Source organism: Aspergillus melleus (assembly GCF_016097325.1).
Source record: "Aspergillus melleus strain CBS 546.65 chromosome Unknown contig7, whole genome shotgun sequence".
NCBI lineage: Eukaryota > Fungi > Ascomycota > Eurotiomycetes > Eurotiales > Aspergillaceae > Aspergillus > Aspergillus melleus.
Genome location: NW_025763376.1, coordinates 1,424,386 through 1,443,013, shown reverse-complemented (window position 1 = coordinate 1,443,013; position 18,628 = coordinate 1,424,386). Strand labels below are relative to the sequence as shown.

The 18,628-nt window shown below is 49.6% G+C and overlaps 7 protein-coding genes across 7 annotated transcripts; 4 read left to right on the top strand and 3 right to left on the bottom strand.

Annotated features, from left to right (window-relative positions):
- Positions 1–1,444: 1,444 nt before the first annotated feature.
- Positions 1,445–1,945, top strand: LDX57_011408 (extracellular guanyl-specific ribonuclease RntA; the record flags this gene model as incomplete). Its single annotated transcript, XM_046093154.1, has 2 exons — positions 1,445–1,459; positions 1,565–1,945. The coding sequence occupies 2 exons, from the start codon at positions 1,445–1,447 to the stop codon at positions 1,943–1,945; spliced, it is 396 nt and encodes a 131-aa protein (XP_045949132.1).
- Positions 1,946–3,246: 1,301 nt separating this feature from the next.
- LDX57_011407 (putative nucleoside-diphosphate-sugar epimerases) lies at positions 3,247–4,014 on the top strand (the record flags this gene model as incomplete). The annotated part of the gene is made up of 3 exons (XM_046093153.1): positions 3,247–3,386; positions 3,454–3,553; positions 3,628–4,014. The coding sequence occupies 3 exons, from the start codon at positions 3,247–3,249 to the stop codon at positions 4,012–4,014; spliced, it is 627 nt and encodes a 208-aa protein (XP_045949131.1).
- A 3,493-nt stretch (positions 4,015–7,507) lies between these two features.
- Positions 7,508–8,771, top strand: LDX57_011406 (cell wall mannoprotein 1 family protein). Its single transcript, XM_046093152.1, has one exon. The coding sequence runs from the start codon at positions 7,605–7,607 to the stop codon at positions 8,508–8,510; it is 906 nt and encodes a 301-aa protein (XP_045949130.1). The 5' UTR covers positions 7,508–7,604; the 3' UTR covers positions 8,511–8,771.
- Positions 8,772–10,404: 1,633 nt separating this feature from the next.
- On the bottom strand, positions 10,405–10,785 carry LDX57_011405 (uncharacterized protein; the record flags this gene model as incomplete). Its single annotated transcript, XM_046093151.1, has 1 exon — positions 10,405–10,785. The coding sequence occupies one exon, from the start codon at positions 10,783–10,785 to the stop codon at positions 10,405–10,407; it is 381 nt and encodes a 126-aa protein (XP_045949129.1).
- A 1,668-nt stretch (positions 10,786–12,453) lies between these two features.
- Positions 12,454–13,020, top strand: LDX57_011404 (uncharacterized protein; the record flags this gene model as incomplete). Its single annotated transcript, XM_046093150.1, has 1 exon — positions 12,454–13,020. The coding sequence occupies one exon, from the start codon at positions 12,454–12,456 to the stop codon at positions 13,018–13,020; it is 567 nt and encodes a 188-aa protein (XP_045949128.1).
- A 914-nt stretch (positions 13,021–13,934) lies between these two features.
- LDX57_011403 (uncharacterized protein) lies at positions 13,935–14,395 on the bottom strand (the record flags this gene model as incomplete). Its single annotated transcript, XM_046093149.1, has 2 exons — positions 13,935–14,258; positions 14,324–14,395. 2 exons carry the CDS (start codon positions 14,393–14,395, stop codon positions 13,935–13,937), a joined length of 396 nt encoding a protein of 131 aa, XP_045949127.1.
- A 1,903-nt stretch (positions 14,396–16,298) lies between these two features.
- On the bottom strand, positions 16,299–18,170 carry LDX57_011402 (amidase family protein; the record flags this gene model as incomplete). The annotated part of the gene is made up of 3 exons (XM_046093148.1): positions 16,299–17,329; positions 17,380–17,807; positions 17,866–18,170. 3 exons carry the CDS (start codon positions 18,168–18,170, stop codon positions 16,299–16,301), a joined length of 1,764 nt encoding a protein of 587 aa, XP_045949126.1.
- Between the last annotated feature and the right edge of the window lie 458 nt (positions 18,171–18,628).

The window sequence follows — 18,628 nt, the reverse complement described above, 5'->3', positions numbered from 1 at the left end:
GCTGTGCCTCTTGTTGTATGCTTGAGTCGCATTTATGTACCTATTTGGTGCTCGAACTACCAAACATTATTGGCTTTTGTCATTAGCTTTTCCAGGGGAGTCTTAACTTCTGTGCGATCGCGATCGACAAAATGATCGTCAATCTCAACGGTACCTACAGCGATCTGCCCTTGTCTCTCGAAAGCATTCTTTTGCGCAGCAGAATATCGGCCAGGGAGAGTAACGGCTTCACATGCATTTTTCATCTTCTCTCCGCAGTTTTCGAGACCGAGAAAATTCTTGGAAACGATAGGCGGAAATACACCCATCCTCCCTCGTCCACCATGTTCTCCGAAGACAATCTCGAGTTCATCCGGTAGCATCACCATCGGGACCAAACACCAGTCAAACCAATCTGACATATTGCCATGAATTGATCACGCGCCGCCTAACTGGAGGAAAAGCACGAGAGATAGATTGAGACGGCAGAGACGGCACCATGGCAGCGCGATGGCGTTCTCAAAACACATTCAGGCTGTCTGGCCGGCTAACTGTATGCACAGGAGGTCTCCGATGCATTATCACTCCGAGGAATAAATGAAAGAGGCGGAGCAGATGGCGACAATCTGGTCATTTTCATTCACCACGAGTAATGTCTGATATGTAGTGGTGGAGGGTGAGGACCGGGCCGTGTGCGGATTCCGACGGGGCAGAGGCCGAGGGTGGGGTGGATTGCGATAGTCAGATTGCGCCTATCACTGGCGGTCGGAGATGACCTAGACGATGCACTGAATGCCAGTTGAAAAAGCGACGGCGAAAACATGTTCAATTATACTGACTTGGTTGGTCCTGGTTTCGGGCAAAATTCGAATCTATCCACTTTCTATACGTACTCTCCCCCCTATTTATCCTGCTAAGCATGTAAGGCACGTCGGCAAAACAGACGATAAAGTAGCGCAATGTTTGCCTCCCCGCAATTCCAAACCATCGAGATTCGCCCGACAAGCACCGTGCCCGGCAGCGCCGTCGCTGATTGGAGGAGGTTGTTCCTGGCGTCCTGATAGCCCGTCAACCCGTCGCCCTCGTCTATCGAATAAGGGGACCGTTACGTCCAACACGATCTGCATTCATGCTGCATCTGCCATCTTGGCCGCCCCCTCTCCGCCAAAGATCGGCATTTCTGCTGGGACCTGCATGTCTTCTGATGGTGGACTCTGTCCAATCTGCTTATCGCTGGTCTTCACGGGGAGTTCCGATGTAACCTCAGCTATAGTAATCTTGCATGCTGTGTGACCCGGCCGGGTTGGAGATACGGGGATGCTGTGAGACGTGGGCTGCACCCGGGATGATATATAAAGGCCGGGTTGATGCCAGCTACTGGACGCTTTTTCTATAAGCAAGCCAGACAAAACAGCGTGTCGGAGTCTACGATAACACAGCCCAGGAAGCCGTCCAATCAGCCAAGATGATGTTCACCAAGGTATGTACAATCTCCACTCTCTCCCTCCTATCTGAATCTTCAACACATCATACCGGCCAACACCCCCCACCAAAGCCCATTGAATTCATACCAACATCCCTATAGGTCCTCACTCTCACCACTCTCCTCCTCACCGGCGCCCTCGCGGCTCCTGCCCCTCAGCCTGTCGCCCGTGCCAGCTACACTTGCGGTAGCAACACCTACTCCTCCAGCGCCGTCAACTCCGCCAAGAACGCCGGCTACGAGCTGTACTCCGACGGCGAGACCGTCGGCAGCAACAACTACCCCCACAAGTACAACAACTACGAGGGCTTCGATTTCCCCGTCTCCGGCACGTACCAGGAATGGCCGATCCTGAGCTCCGGAAGCATCTACAGTGGTGGCTCGCCTGGTGCTGACCGTGTTGTGTTTAACACCCAGAACCAGCTGGCTGGCGTGATCACGCATACTGGGGCGAGCGGAAACAACTTTGTTGAGTGTACTTAAGTGGGTGGATATGGTTGTTGGGCTGATATGGGGAGGAATTGGGAATAGGGATCGAAAATCTCAATGGTAAAATTTTTTCGTTTCTCGACTCGTCGTGGACTTTCTCATCTTGCCTGTTTCAGAGTTCGATTGGCTCGTAGACATCTGTGAACGATGTTGTACGGAATACACGGACATAGACAAGGCGAAGGGGCTCTATTGTAATCTGGGAACGACCTACTCATTCTCGAGCTTATTAGATTCATGAAACGAGAAGACCAAAGCAAAATAGGCTAAGAGGCAATGAATATCTCTCGGCCGAGGAAGGTAAGCCAGGTACCTGAGGTGCTTTCATAATTTAAGAACCGATTTTGATCTTGGCATGCCCCTACTTCGGTTCATATGCTCCCTTTCTCCCCAGAGGACATTAATACACAAATAATCCAATCATCTTGATCAACCCCTATCTTCGAAGTAAATTGAGCCTACCTCTGTAAGGGTATATAATAAGATGAATAAATTGAAAGCGAAAAATAAATTTTCGTTTAAGTTTTTGGGGCGTGTTATCTTACGCCAATTAGGCCATTTTGGGTATGTTACTCAAATATATACATCGGCAAATGGCAAGATAAATCTGCTAGCCATTTCAATGATCGATTATTTGAATCAAATCAACAATTTTCTCTATTTCCAGGCGCATAGGTGTCTCATAAGACTTGACAACTAATTTCGTTGGAGTTTTTGTCAATTACATGACTGCGTAAGGTGTTGCAAATCGGCCGCCTTTTATTGTTTGGTGTGCTTTTCTGGGTAACAATTTGCCAAGTACAGAACTACCCCAAATGAAACCCAGCAACAGCACTCATCAGTCCAAAATACCTCACCTCGTAACAACGTTCATAGCCAAGATACTGACTCAGCCAAATACGAGAATAGAATCCCGCAAGCAGATTGAAATTCCTTATCTCCGGGCAGACAAAATCCGTCCGCGTTAACTCCATGTCAGCATCGTCCACCCGCACCGGAATTACAACTTACATCCGACGCATAGTAATCGACATCAGAATAAAAGCTCTACGATGTCGCTTCAACCTCTTCATTCCAGTTCTAAGTTCAATCACAATTGCTTAGTATTTTATAGTTCGCTACTTGCACAAGATTACCTTTCTTAACCTGTATTTCGCGAGAACCAGAGGACAAACATGCGTCTCATCCTAACAGGCGCGACCGGGCTCGTCGGCTCCGCGACCCTCAACCACATCCTATCCCTCCCACCAGGACAAGTATCCAGATTATATATTCTCAGTCGGAGTCCCGTGCCGATGGCCGAGGGGAAGCCCAACGTGACCGTGATCGAACACAAGGACTTCAACGAGTATAGTCCTGAGTTGTTAGAAAAACTGAAAGGCGCGGATGGATGTATTTGGGCGCAGGGCATTTCGCAAACGCAGGTGTCGAAAGAGTAAGATATTACTTCCGTGTCCTTACATACAATAACAGACTTGGATGCTAACGAGGCGACTGAAAAGGGAATACGTGAAAATCACCCTCGACTACCCCCTTGCGGCTGCGAAGGCCTTTGCGGGATTGTCAGAGAAGTTCAACTTCGTGTATGTTTCTGGGGACGGGGTATGCTTTTCCTACCCATGAACGGGATCCCGCTTTTGTGCGTTGGTTACAACCAGCTGATCAGGTTAAACCAGGCGACCCAAAACCCGGGCTTCTTGACGCCATACTTCGGCAGTATCAAAGGGAAATGCGAATCGGCGCTCATCGAGCTCTCAAAAACACACCCGAGTCTGAAGCCCTATAGCGTGCGACCGGCGTACGTGGACCCCGCGCATGACCCGCAAGTCTGGAAGCATATTTTGCAGCGACCGGACCATACTGCGGGGAAGACGCTGCTGCGGAATGTCATGGGGCCGCCGCTTCGAGCCCTTTGGTCGAACAAGGTCTCGCCGACGAAGGAGCTTGGAGGGTATCTGACGAGGTTGGCGAGTGGGGATGGAAGACCGTTGTCTGGAGAGGGGGTTAGTGGCGGTGGATGGATTGTTTCGAATGATGCTTTCCGGAGGGCGATGGGGATTTGAGACCTGTAGGTCGGAAGGGAATAAGGGGATGTGGTAATTGCTGTTATGAGGGTTGATTGTTTTTGAAACATAGAGCGAAAGGCGTTGGGGTGGTCGGCTATATTGACGGTCAGAATAGGTATCAAATTTAGGTTCAGGGTCCTCATATGGAGATTGAAGAAGTTAATCAATAGTGATATCAAGACTTAGGCCTTCTTTTGTAGAAATTCAGAACTGATAAAGGAGACGAAGTCTGAAATGTTTAAGTTAATCGAAGATCGGAGTTTTACTCACTTCTGTATGATGGGGTCTAATTTCTTCATACGACCGGAAAGAACGAGACGGGCAAGGTGAATAATGGTTCTGCGAGCGATTTACACCAGAGCTCAGTTAGTATTTCACAGCACTGATGACTTGAGATACTGGTTTATCGTAGTATATGGTGCTGATTTAGATGACAAAGCGGCTTGCTCCTGACTCTGTTGTTATGCCTTCCCTGTATGAAAGATATTGAGACCAGCAATGTATGCTTGGCTTTGTATAGCTGCTCATAGGTTTCACCCACTTATTATGAACGATGAAAAGCGCAACTCTTGAGATCGTAGCTGTATCAAATGTGTGAAAATGTGGCTATTGCCGCTTTCGGCCAAATGAACCACGAGATTACACATGGGCCTTTGTCCGTAGCAACAGGAAACCGGGAATTAGCTTCGGGACGTCCACAGGGGTAGGCGAAAGAAAAGATCATTCCATAGTAAACAAGCACAGCCAGCCTAATTGAAACGTGCTGGATGTTAGCCAAAAGAGTTAGTTGGGTGGCTACCCGAGCATTCGGACGAAGCAACATCTCTGGCCGGCAGAAATTTTTCCTCTATAGTGGCGTATCATTGCTCGATCAGCGATAGGCCCGGCTCTATAATTGTAAATTAGTACAAAAGCGAGTTATTGTTTGGTGACAGAAGTCTGTAGGACTCAAAATCAAGCGATTTAATTCGAACAGCCCAGCCTCATAATGACGGTTTCACAATGGCATTTGCGATGGCGATCTTTCGGAAAGTGAGACTCTTCTCGACCGCCAAGGCCATGAGCGTAATACATCCTTGAAGCGAGGAGAGAGGATTAAAGGGAGTAAAGAATGTGATCGAAGCAGGTCTCTCCTGGGACTGGTGAAACAATCTGGAAAGTTTGTTGCCATAGCCCAAAATTGCGACCAGCGTCGAAACCACACCAAACCAAAACGCCGACCTTGGCGATAGAACATCACAGTTGGTAGCGAAGCGCGCACATGAAAGCGAATACACCTTGAACACCAGACGAAAGAACAAGGGAGGCGGGATGGCGACGTATTCAAGTCGGATGAGGACTCAGTCAATGCGCTCAGCTGCATGTGCTCATTTCCCTTTCGGAGCACCTCATGCAAGTCTTACATACAGACCAGGATCAAGGCCGACTAACGGAAAGTAGCCTATGCGACCACATGTAGTCCAGTTAATGATTGTGTAACTGTAACCGTGGCCATGCTGATGGCCAGGGAAGCGACGCCCGTGGCGCCGAGCGCGCACGAACTAAGAACCAGAAAAGTATATTTGCTTATTACTGACGTTGGTAGCTTCCATTGACCAAGTTTAGAAAGGATATGACTAGTTGCCACTTATTGCGAGAGGCTGGACGCAGACCATAGCTGCGCGAAATGGCGAGAGCTATTCTTTAGCCTGGATAGCTGTGCTCCGTACACACCGGGAAGCTAGACCGGGATGCAGGTGCATCTAGTCGCCCGGTCAGGGGCATCATCGCCACTCTCTTTCTTGAGATTGTTGAGGCAGTACTTCTGTTGGATATTATGAATTGAACTGGGAGGCGCTGGAGAACAAAGGGCGGGCTGCCTTGCAGACAACCCACCCGGGCTCTTCCGTGGGCCCATCTGCCCTAAAGCACAAAGACAGGTACCCCCACCTACTTCCTACAGTACTTACTGCTGCCAGCGCTCCGGAATACAATGTCTCCGAAAACAATCCACAGGCTTGGAAAAGCAAACAGCGGACTTTTGCCTCCGCGAGAAAAGTAGCAACGATCACCTCACTGCGCTAACCTGTCAGGTACAGATCGGCCCACGTCACCTTCTAACCCCATTCAGCAAGACAGGCACGCCACTGAGCTCGAGCCCTCGAGTTTGCGGAAATTACTCGTCCAGGATGCGCGGGGAAAAGACGGCGCTTTTGCCACGAGCGAGAGTGGAATGTGCCAGTAGGGCGCAAGCCGAGGTAGTAAGCGCAAAGTGTTGGATCTTGAAAGGGTAATAGTAAACAGTCAACTAAACCAGGGGTAACTGCTGTTCCGTACTGGCAGGATTCTCGGAACCAAGATTCTCATTGGCGATCGAGCAAGCAAATCCAAGAAAATCCCCCGGTCAATCCGGGGATTCTTGTGAGTAATAGCAGGTAGTCATGGAAAGGAGCCCATCCTAATCCATTGGAGCGACGAAATGCCAAGCAGACGACCTGTCGGAACCATTACCCGATCGGGCCATTATCCCTTCTTTACGGAGAGTCGCGATCGCCTCTTACCAGCACAGAGTGGTACTACTGTACGTTCAAAAAAGTCGCCAGCTGCACAGACCGGATGCGCGGGATCCATGATTGGTGTCGACTCGTCCCCAGCTGCAGACCGTAAAATGAGCCCAGCCGCAGCTACTGCGGGGTACGCAGCGTAATTTCTGGTCTTTTCCCATTTCTCTCTCGTGTCTCAGCCGGACCCTGGACCGGACACTAAACTAAGAGCCATTTGGGCCAGCATCGCTTAGGGCCTCAGCAAATCCCCCAGAGAAAGGACAAATGAGGGTCCGGGGGCGGGCCGGGGTAGGGCGACAATGTTGCAGCGCTAAAATGTTGGCTCGTTGACCATCGAATTCAATTTGATTGACCCAAACAGTGAGCGTTTGATTGATCGATGGTGTTTTTCTTACTTGATCGGTTTTTTGGGAGGGAGGGTTTTCTGGGGCTTTCCGTGGTCAGGTGCCTCCCCTCGCGCATTCCAGTCAGAGACATCCCACCTTCACCGGGCCTGATGGGCCCTTGGGGATTCGCCATTACTGCGACAAATTACCGCAAAAGTCTGGGATGCTACCCAATTGCTAGACACTAAGAGTCCAGATCAAGCATCTCAGCGACGATCTTGCCCCCCTCAACTACGACGTAAATTAATTCCATCCCAGTCAACGCCAATGCAACCCCCCAGTCCAATCTAGTGGTCAGAATAGCTCATCTCATCCCATCCTTTCCTTTTCTTCCCTACCAAAATCCCGCTAATCCCTTTCATGCTAATTATAGTCCCAGGATGAGATTCCCCTGATGGAAGAAAACAGAAAAAAGGCCTGGCCTCGGTCCTGCGATGCCGCGGACATGTGAGCTTTCATCTCCACCAGGCGTGTATATAAGGGAGCTTTTGCCCATCCCAAGAACTCTTTTTTTCTTAGTCGTTGAGAAGAGCAGAACCGATCCATTCTTTTGATTGTTTTCTCGTCGGATCTACCGGGCACTCGTTTTACCCCTCCTCCCTTGTGTATACATACTTAATTTTATAATTTTTCCCTTTTGACACCATCGTTTGTCATCATGAAGTTCACTGCCTTGTTCACTCTGGGTCTGGCCACCTCCGCCCTGGCCACTCCCACCATCGTCCAGCGTGATGCCGACGCCGTCAAGAGCGTCATCGCCGGCATCAGCGACAAGGTCGACTCTCTGTCCTCCGCCATCGACGGCTACAGCGGTGGTGACCCCTCCAAGGTCGAGTCTGCCTCCGCGGACCTGATCTCCACCATCAAGAAGGGTGTCTCCTCCGTCGAGGGTGGCGACAAGCTCTCCTCCAGCGATGCCCTGGCCCTAACCTCCCCCGTTCAGGACCTGACCGACAAGGTCGACTCCACCGTCGACAAGATCATCGACAAGAAGTCCAAGTTCGAGTCCGCCGGCGCCGCCACCAAGGTCAAGGAGTCGCTGAGCGCCCAGTACGACGCTGCCAGCAGCCTGGCTGACGCCATCTCCGACAAGGTCCCCGAGGCCCTGTCCGATGTCGCCAAGGAGCTCTCCGCCGGCATCACCAAGGCAATCCAGAAGGGCATTGACGCCTACAAGGACGCCAAGGACTCCTCCTCCACCACCAAGAGCGCCTCTGCCTCTGCCACCGAGACCGCCTCCGAGACTGCCTCCGCCACCGAGTCCGGTGAGGCTTCCACCACCGAGTCCGGTGAGGCTTCCACCACCGCTGACAGCACCGGCACCACCTCCGCCCCTGTCATCCCTCACCCCACCTCCTCCGGCGCTGCCAGCCCCTCCGCCACCCCTACCCCTACCGGTGGCTCTGGCTCCGGCGGCTCCGGCTCCGGCTCTGATGGCTCCGGCTCTGGCTCCGGTTCCGAGTCCGGCCAGCCCCCTCTGGCCACCGGCGCTGCCAGCAGCAACCGCTTCAGCTACACCTTCGGTGGCGCTATTGCCGCTGCTGCTATTGCTGTTGCCATCTAAGCGGATTGGGAATCATCGGGGGTTAGTGAGGATGGAATGAAACGCTAGCCACGTCGTTGGCTACGGATAACGATGAGCGCCATGACTACGCTTGAAACGAATCAGGGAGGACGTTGAAAACTCTTGCTATGGGCTTGCTCTCGCTGTATATTCTATTCTACTTCCGACTCTTTTGTTGAAGTTGTATCAGACTGCGGTCTGTATATAGTGTGCTTGTTTGTTTACATATTCTTAGTCTTAATAAAGTGATGCAATGCCTTGATTTCTTGATTTGGCTCGTAGTATTGCATTTCTCTTTGATAGAACCGAGGGTCCTTGACGAAGGGCCTACATAGGCGTTTGTTCCGTCTAAAAGGTCAAGTGAAACCTCTTTATCCGGGTTCAAAATTTCCAAGGAACCCTTATACTTTCGTTTAATCAGCCGAACAGCACTATCTGTATGCATAAATTGCAGTTTAATATTATAAAGTAATTCTCACGCTGGTTACTGCGTAACAGAAAATCTAACTTCTTCCTAAAGCACGTCAGTTTTTCATTCCTTTACCCGACTTGCAATGGCCACATAAAGAGCACCACGAGTAATCCCAGAGAGCGACCGTCCAGAAGAGATTCATCCTCCAAAAGCAGACCGGGACATATGGAGAATAAACGAAGGCTCAAAAGAGGACGGGTCAAATTATGCCTTTTCACTCATAAATGACGGTACATACAATTGATAGTGGCCTGGCCGAGTCACTATCTACACATTAAAGAGCCCAGCTCAGATACGTGCCTACCCTAAATATAGATGTTCAGATAGGTAAAGCATATCATATGAAAAACTAGAATTGCTCGGCCGATCTTGGGTCTGGATAATGGAAGATATTCTTTCCACATGCAGTTGATGGCCATATTCTGGTGATCACCGGGCCGGTCTGCTCTATGTACTATATAACCGGACACTGTTGTGCCATTGGTCATTTAACGTTTCTCATAAACGTTGGTCAATATCGCAAGCCTTTACTAGCCTTGAACGACGAATGAGCTTGTCGTCGGAGAAACCGACTTATCATACCACCCGCAACTTTTGAAAGATCGGGCGTGCATATGCTTTGCGTCAGCCCCGTCGACTCGAAGGTTACTGATAAAGGGTCTTACAATGAAATGATTGGTCCTTGGTTATATGTATCTACAGAGAACATGGGGGCAGAATGAGAAGAGGAATTTATCATAAGAGGAAGGGTTGTGAAGAATGCGAAACTCCATTTCCGCCTCAACTTAGATTGGATTGTATACTATGGTTCCATACATCGGTATCACAGGACCCAATCAGACATATCAAAAATGTTGTGCGACGGGCCTCGTCGTGCGAAATTCCAGTGAATGTAGAGATGATCGCGCCAAACTGTTTTCTCATTTGGCAAGCGCCAGTGCTCCCAATCAACTATGTAGCTAGGCAGACGAAGTCAGAAACTTGCCATTGTAAGCTACAGAGAGGGCAACCTTACCATTTTTCTCCTGCCTTGTCCCAAATAAAGTTATTGGTTCCCCCATCTGAGTGGACTACCCCGCAACGGACCGTCTCTCTACGATGGCGATCAGCTTGGTCTTTCCAGATAAGAATAGCCGAGACTTTCGGTACAGTATTTGGACTTACAGCCACGCTTCCTTGAAGGCTTTTCTGAGGGAGTCTCGTTCATGACGGGTCATGTGAAGGGGGGAGAATAACCCCGACGGATCAGAACCTGGTACTTTCTCCATCAAGATACTTAGCTTATAGCCTCCTGGAACCCATTCATTGTAGTTTTGCTCCTCCTTCTTCCAAGAAAGCAATGCAGGGGTACTAGAGCAGCGGGCCTGCGTCAATCGGGATAAGGCTTCGATTTCAGAATTAAAGGTGCTTGTAGCTCCTGAATTAGCCTGCTTGGCGCGAATATCGGGGCTTTGCCTCGCTGTTTTCCACCACGGAATCCTGGCCATTTATATCAGTCTCTCTCTCTCTCTCTCTCCCTCGATAGTATTTGCGACTGGAAGTGGATGGCACTGACTGCAGACGAATCTTAACAATGGCAGTAGGTGGGCCATTCCCGGAAACCTTGGAGCAGATAAAGGCTCCACGTGCCTCAGAATTGACGTGCAAGTCCTCACATTCCCTCTGAGGCTCTATGTAACTATGTTCTCTTATCTTGACGTCTAACCTCCACACTGAATTGAATGGGAAAGAGATTTCAGTGCCGATGTATTCACCATCATCGAACCAGATGGTGTCGTCTGATTCGTCGTATTCGATAGCCATATTTGGCTCTCCAGGAAGGACAGTGAAGAAAAAGTGATTTTTTGTTTTCGCAAGATGATCAGGACTCGCGTTGAAGATAGGGATTGAGATGCTGCTACTGGTATAAATGGGAGGGGGTGGAGCGGTTCTATGAACCAAGAAAGGGGGTGGTCGAACATTCACCAACTTATGTCGGAGGACGCATGTCGGAGGCGGTCGCCGTGACTACTCCGTAAAGATCCCGTCGAGTCCGCCTTTTGGTGCCGTGCAAGCTCTAGTGTTGGCAAGGCAGTGTCCAATTAAGCTGATCCATGAATGACAGTCTTAGTAGTTATATGCTTGGAAGTACGTGCTCTGGACAACCCCTATTTCAATACTGTACTCAACGGACTGTTCCGGGTAAACATCATCTTATAGCCATATAGTCCATCGCCAAGATAAACTTCAGGTGTTTTATCCAGCTTGCTGATGATACAAAAGCAAGCGTTTTGCGTGTTTACGATTACCAGCTATCTCGTGAGTAGGCAGACTTACGTGGCGCGTAATGATTCCAAATTTAGTAGCATCTTCAACCCAGTCCCAACAACAGAGATAGCCGCCAATGTACCACGCGAATCATGGCATGAATTCAGTTTCACAATCTACGTAGATTTAATTGGATCATCCTCTGCTTTGGGCTATTTTTGGAAATGCAACGGTTGCTGGCGCTTGCTCAAACATGGACTTCTAACCACGGCGCTTGGAAGGCAGCGTTGAGTCCAATATAAGAGGGCTCAAGTTATCCATTGCTTCATCGTCTTGGACAAATCTCATTCTCCTCACCGTCCTCTTCATAATCATCATCTTCCCCCCCCCCCCCCCCCCCCCCATTGGTTCGTTCATACATTTTCGCCAGGGATGGAGCTCACTGCCCGAGACCTGGTCTACTCGCCCATCCCTGAACTTAAGATCGGCAATGAAACGACAGTAACGAACTCAACTCACTACTTGGAATACAAATCCACTCTCGTGCATTGGAATACGTTCGAGAAAGAGGTTCATACTTCATCCATTGCTATCAAGTGGGACAGGTTTTCTTCTGTGCTTGCCTATGGCCCTCGCAGAGAGCATGCAGGTTCACTTGACATCTTTTCAGAGCAATGGGTCTGCGGAGATGAGGCTAGCGTTTCCAGTCGCTTTACGCAGAATGTCGGTCATTACATGAGCCTAGTCTATCGTGTCTTGAATATCCCTGTCTGGTTTGGGGACTACAAGACATGTACAAACAGCAGACTTGAAAAAAAGGTGCTCGATTTAGCGATGACAAATGAGGAGGGCCGCTTAAGATCACTGGGAGAAGTGAAGACTCCGTGGAAGCATGACCTAGAGACTATCATGCACCAGGACCAGGTGGAATTCAGACATTATCTGGGTATGTCAAACTTTTTCAATACTAAAGCTGTGGTTGCTTTATTGTTGATTGTACCGTTGGAACTTTACCATTCTCTTTGTACAAATGTTGGCAGGCTTCGGCAATAATGTTATAGGGCAGATATCGCGCTACATGTATATGCACAAGATGAAATATGCATTTCTCACCACATACGAGCAAACCATCTTCCTGAAACAAGCACCAAAACCTGGAAAGCCGAAAGAGATGGCTCTGTGGCATTTGAACGGAACGTCATTAAAAACAGCCAAGCTAATCAAATGGTGTCTCTACGCGAGTGTTTCCTTTTTCTCGGCTTATGTATCAAGTCTGGAGATTACAAGTGTGAGAATAACAACATTCTCCTTCATCGCTGGACAGATACACCAGGTGGTATATATACCGATGAGAATTACATATCTCCCGATAACTCGTCTAGCTCCTCTGAGCGACATTCATCACCCGAACCTTCAACTCATGCAACCCACAGGTTGCGTGAAGGCCAGACATCCAGCCGAGTGACGACGCGGTTTCAATCACATGCCAGGCATGCGAGGGAACTGGAAGATCCGCATATGCAAGAACGGGTACGACAGGCTCGTGAAAGAGAACGTACCAGGCAAGAAGCAGTGGGAATGCGGGAGATCACAGAGAGGACTCAAGCTCTCGGCCTGGGACGCGAGAGCGGTCGCGGTGCATCTCCTGTCCGCGCCTACTTTGATGCTTCGGGTAAACCGTTTGTGAATGTAGGGGGTCGATCAGCTTATGTGACTCTCTTGCAAGACCAGCGGGGTCGGTACTATTACAAGACCAGCTCTGGGGACCATCAATATGTTGTGACGAAGTAACGCCCGGAGGAGAGGGGTGTCTCATGTCTTTCTTTTGTTGTTGTTTCAGTTTAGTTATTTGTTTTGCCTTGTTGTTTTGAACCTGACTATTGTATTCAGTTATTGTTCGTGCTAGTTGTTGCATGTGCTTTGACTTTGTAATGAAAAGAATGTATGTATGAAATGTGCCATGTCAATAAAATATCTTCCAAGTCCCGTTCAGAGAAAGTAGTTTGAAAATTATCGATGAGTCAGATGTGTAGGCAAAGGGCATGAAGATTAGTACAAGTAGGAATTAGGAGGCCACCGGGAAGTATCCAATTATTAGATGCTACCGATGCTCGTACAATATCGCATTTTCTGAATATGACAATATTCAACTATACTTCGTAAAACGGAGTTTTAAGTTGTCTTGAAGTGACAGAAAAGAACACAGATAAATAGCAAGAGAAGCTTTGTCAACGTCTAAGATAGCGAAACGGGGAGTGAACAGCGGCGCAGGATAAATATGCTTCAAATGCCAATCTCAACAATACCCCTTACTTATACCGATCCTCATTATTCCAATACTCTGTATCATGCTGAACCTCTGCCCCAGTGGCACCCAGTTCCCAACCAAGTACGATCTTCGTCCACTGCATCAAGTGGCTCGCGATCTTGAGATGTCCCACGTCGGTCGGATGATCCGGAGGCGCGAGATCATTATGTTGCAGGATCCCTGTCGTGTCGAAGTAATGAACATAACCGTCGCCTTTGCCACGGAAGTGTTCATACACGGCTTTGATTTCGGAGACGTAGGTTGGGTGTTGGATGTAGGTGTATGTATAGTCGTATTGGGACTGGTGGTCGGATTTGTATTCATTTTCACCGGGACTAGTGGGCGTCGTGGTGGTGAAGTTGCCCCATAGTGACTATTCTCGGTTGTGATCGTGATATTAGCTGGAAATAATACACCGGATCAAATGACAGAGGCGACATATCATTCTAGGCAGAGAGAGCGGAGTAAACAAGAGATGACATACCATCAACACCACCTGCGCCTCTGGCCACGTCTTATGCACGGTTTTGATCAAATCGATATAGTTTGCTGCAAAAGTCTCGCCGGGAAGATTATTCGGGTCACGGTGATCGTTCGTGCCCAGGTTGATGACCACCAGGTCGGCGGGTCTGTGGGCGCGGAAGTCCCATTTCTCAGGATGTCTGCCGTAGCTGGCATTTGCGCGGTCGCCTACGTCGGAAGCGTAGGTCCATTGGTGGGTCTGGATGATTTGTTATTCTTGAAGACTTGATGGGGTTATAGGGGATAATATGGGAATCTGTATACCATTCCACGAGCGGATCCGCCATAGCATCGTTGGTCAACGAGGCAGATCCCGGGGTATGCCTGTATTTGCATGTGTTCAGTTTTGCAATTATGGGAGAGGGTACTAGGAGTTTAGGAGGGGAATGTACGGTGATGGTGTACTCAACGTCTCCTAAGCCAGCGGCAAAGTTGTATCCCCAGGATGAAAGACCCTCGTAGGTAGCGTACTGTCCGGATGCAAGACTTTTGTATTTTACCATGTTAGATTTAGACCGTACGAAGTCAACAAAAAAATAGAGAGAAAGGCAGAAGAACTCACGAATCACCAATTATCTCTACCTTCTTGGGAAACTCCTTCATCCTCTTGATGCTCGCGCCGGAAGACACGGAAACATTTGCTATCTGTATTGTATAGGGCATGTAAGCCCAAGCCACAGCGGACAGAGGAGGGTCGACTTATCCATAGCCCCAGTTCGTCACTATAGGGAAACATTGTCAGTTTCCAAGCTGAAGATGAAAATAAAAACGGAATGGAACCAAATACCTCGCAGCTCAAATGCCTTGGTACTGTTCGCATGGATATGATTGAATTCCGTGCCTGGTCCGACGAACTGGTATGTTGCGTTTGCAGTGACGTTGGAGAAAGACCAGTCGAGGCCGCCAATGCTAGACAGATTTGATAGAGATGAATTAGACTCGGCATTTCGGCCAGGAAAGAGGTAGCAGAAAGTAATAATACCGATAAGCAACAAGAACGCCAGCTGACGTCTGGGCTCCAAAGCCCAAGGCTAACTATTTGATCTCAGCTTGTGATCCTGCTTTCTTGTGTTTATGGGATATAAGATAGCATACCTTGTCCCCTGTGAACCCAAACTTGACACCGGGTATACTAGATGCTCATTTCGATTAGACCGATCCGAATCATTAATGCGGAAGGTTAGAGAGAAAGCATACGACCACCCTATACACAGCCAGCGATTAGCAAGCCATTGATTGATATCCAGTTCATATCATAGGGTGATACACATACAGGAAACATATTTGCTATCCCACCGTCCCTTATACGATATCTCCGACGCCTCGGGGCCATAGCTTTTCCAGCTCTCGTCTAAAGAAATGTTTGGTGCTTGGCCGGGATACGAGTCTAATCTGGGCTGACCATTCTCGAGAATGGTAGACGAAACATGAAAAGAATGGACAAGCAGAAAGAGTAGCGTCGAGAAAAGATGCATCGAGCCGGCACTGCTCAGGAAATGTGAGGGAAATACTGTGATGCGAAGCGATTATAATGGAGGACGAAACGGCGGGGTGGAGGAAACAAAGAGAGGCTTGGCAGATAATCTCTCCGCCAAAAAAAGATCCAATGAATGAGATCTGCGGTGGGGATCGAATTGAATCGAAATTGTACGTGTATAGAAGGGATCCTCGGCACTATTGGCTATTAAAAGGTAACAATGGTTCCTCGGGCGGGAGCTATCCTGTCGGGTGGGATTTATGGCTGAGATCCGAAAGGGGGGCCACCTATCCCATCCCAGCCGAGAAATCAATCTCATGCAGGGGGATGATCGGCGGTCGGGGAGGCATCACAAGTTCACAGTGCAGGTAGGGGTGCCTGCCGTGAAGGGGTTCGTTTGGGATGACGTCATAACGTGGAATCAGATTAATAGTGTGCTTCTACAAATTAGACTTGATCAACTCCCATATCCCAATTTATATGTACTCCATAGCTATTGAATTGATATGGATGATTTATTGACAGCGACTGGCACCTGCCCACGGCTTTTTCTATCACAACCTGGTTAGTTTTGGAACAAATCGACGAAATGTGCACTATGTCTAGTATTAGGAAATATGCAATATGTATGTCTGTCTACCATTCTCTTTAAAACCTGCAATGCCTCCAATATCTCACCCATTTAAAAACCGTCATGAGTGTGGTAGGTGAATAGTGAACAAGCAGTTCGAGAAACCTCGCGGCTCTATAAGCATCCCAGCCTCACATGATAACAGGCAAATTCCGAACCAGATATCCCCGCCACTCAGGCAATGAACGCTGCCACTTAGTCCCCGTGCTCTTCTGCAAGTCCTCGATAGCACTAGCATACCGCACCAAAGTCGACTCGGAGAACGCGGTATTCAAGATCGCCAATCCATACGGCATGCCGGACTCCTTACCCACGCCAGCCGGGACCGTGATGGCCGGATACCCAGCCTGAGCCGCAATCTGGATACTCTGCGCCACATCGGGCGGAACGAGCAGCCCGTCGAGGGTCTGGTTCTTGTACTTCAGGGCCGCATCGATGCCTTCCTCGCGGGTCGTGCGTTGGCAGAATTCCAAAGCCTGGAAGTACGTCTCGTTCATGATTCCCTTGCTCTCCAGCGACGCGATCAGGCCGTCTTGTCCGGATCCAAACGCAGGGTGGATGTTGGGGTAGCCGCCCTCGGAGCCGTAGTTGTCGAGGTTGTACTGCACCAGGTCCTCGACGGACTTGATATTGGTGTTGTTGACTTCGGCTAGGTAGTCTCGGAGGTTGTTGTAGAAGTCCGCCTTGATGTAGGTGTATTCGGACTCGTTGGCGAAACCGCGCGTGCCGCCGTAATCCCAGTTCCAGCCGTCAGGGGACACAATGGTCTTGTAGTGAGGGAGTTCGGTTCCGTTGATCACGGTCGCGCCGGCCTCCTTGATCAAATCGACTAGCTCCAGGAGCTGACTGATCTGGTCGGGGTCACCGAGGCTCCAGAACGACTCCCATGGAAGACCGAAAACGGCGCCCGTGAGGGCAGTCTTGTTGGTCAAAAATTGGGCGTACCCGCCGTTCGGAGTCTTCCCCTTCTGCGCGAGAGTGTAGTTATCGCGCTGGTCGATGCCGTAGATCGCGTCTAGAGCGTAGACAGCATCGCGAACGGTCTTTCCGAATGTGCCTATCGTGTCTTGGTGTAGGGATTCGGGGATAACACCCGCGCGCGACGTCAACCCGACGGTGGGCTTGATGCCGACGATAGAGTTTCTCTGCGCAGGGTTGATAACTATACTCGTTAGCTACCACGCCTTAAACCGTTTGCCAAAAATTACATACCACTGCCATCCGTCTCCGTGCCCAAAGCGAAGGGGACCAGGTTAGCACCGACGGCAACTCCAGGCCCGGAGCTACTTCCACCGGGGTTGACGGTCAAATTGTAAGCGCTGCGGCACTGACCCCCACGGCCAGTGAAACCTTCGGAGTAGTTGTTAGAGCGCATGTCGGCCCACTCGCTCAGAGCGCCCTTGCCCAGGAGGAGAGCACCGGCGGAGCGCAGATTGTGAACAACATAGGAGTCACGGGGAACGACGGAGCCCAGAAGCGCCCAGCTACCGGCCGTGGTCTCCAGACGGTCCTTGCTGGCGATGTTGTCCTTCACGATGAATGGGATTCCATGAAGGGGACCGCGAACTTTGCCGTTGGCGCGCTCGGCGTCGAGAGCTCTAGCGATCTGAAAAGCATCTGGGTTGATTTGCAGGATGGCCCTATATGCAATATGTTAGCTCAACAGGTCCAATCAATGAAAATATCTACTAGGCATACCTCAGATACGAGTCTGTTTGATAGATACGCTCCAAATAGCATTGCAGAAGCTCCACACTGGTCAGGTTGCCACCTTCCAGCTGCATCTGGATATCATCGATGCTGGCCTCTTCAAGCTTGAACCCGTTGCACCGACGCATCGGGAACAGGGAGGCCCCATCGGCACCTAGACGAGGGAAATCATAGGCATAGGGGTCGCTCAAAATCTGAGAAGCCACCAAAGGATCTGTTTGATTATGCTGGGGAGGGGTGGCCAAAGCCAAACCACTCGCCACAGCCAGGAACAGTAGCTTGGATGCCATCATGCCCGGGAACGAGGTAAAAAGAAAGGTGGGCGTGAGACCTATCCCTTGAAACAGAAACGATCGACCACAATCAAGGGATGGGATTGGAAGAAAAACAGCAGTGGAAAAGCTGCGAGATTCATATATTTAGCCTCGTGTTTTGTGCATCGAGTCTCCCTTTAGAGGATCCACTCTGCAATAAGGAGCTAATAGATTAAGGTGCGACCATGTGGAACGGTCATACCATGTTGAAGTTCGCTTCGCTTAACGTGATCTCCACGTGATACGTATGCAGCCGTCCATTTTGACAAAGTATGCTGAACATCATCCTCCGTCATCCTGCCTTGTTGTCCATGCAAGGACAACGGTTAAGTCTACCATAAACCATGTCTTGACATGATCTGGGTGAAGGGATCTCTTCCAGCGGACGACAGTTGGGCGAGACCCGACATTGTCCGACTCTGAGATTGCAACTTCAT

Bases quoted from the DNA above. Each gene is read 5' to 3' on its own strand.
- LDX57_011406 (XM_046093152.1), top strand. From the start codon at position 7,605: ATGAAGTTCACTGCCTTGTTCACTCTGGGTCTGGCCACCTCCGCCCTG.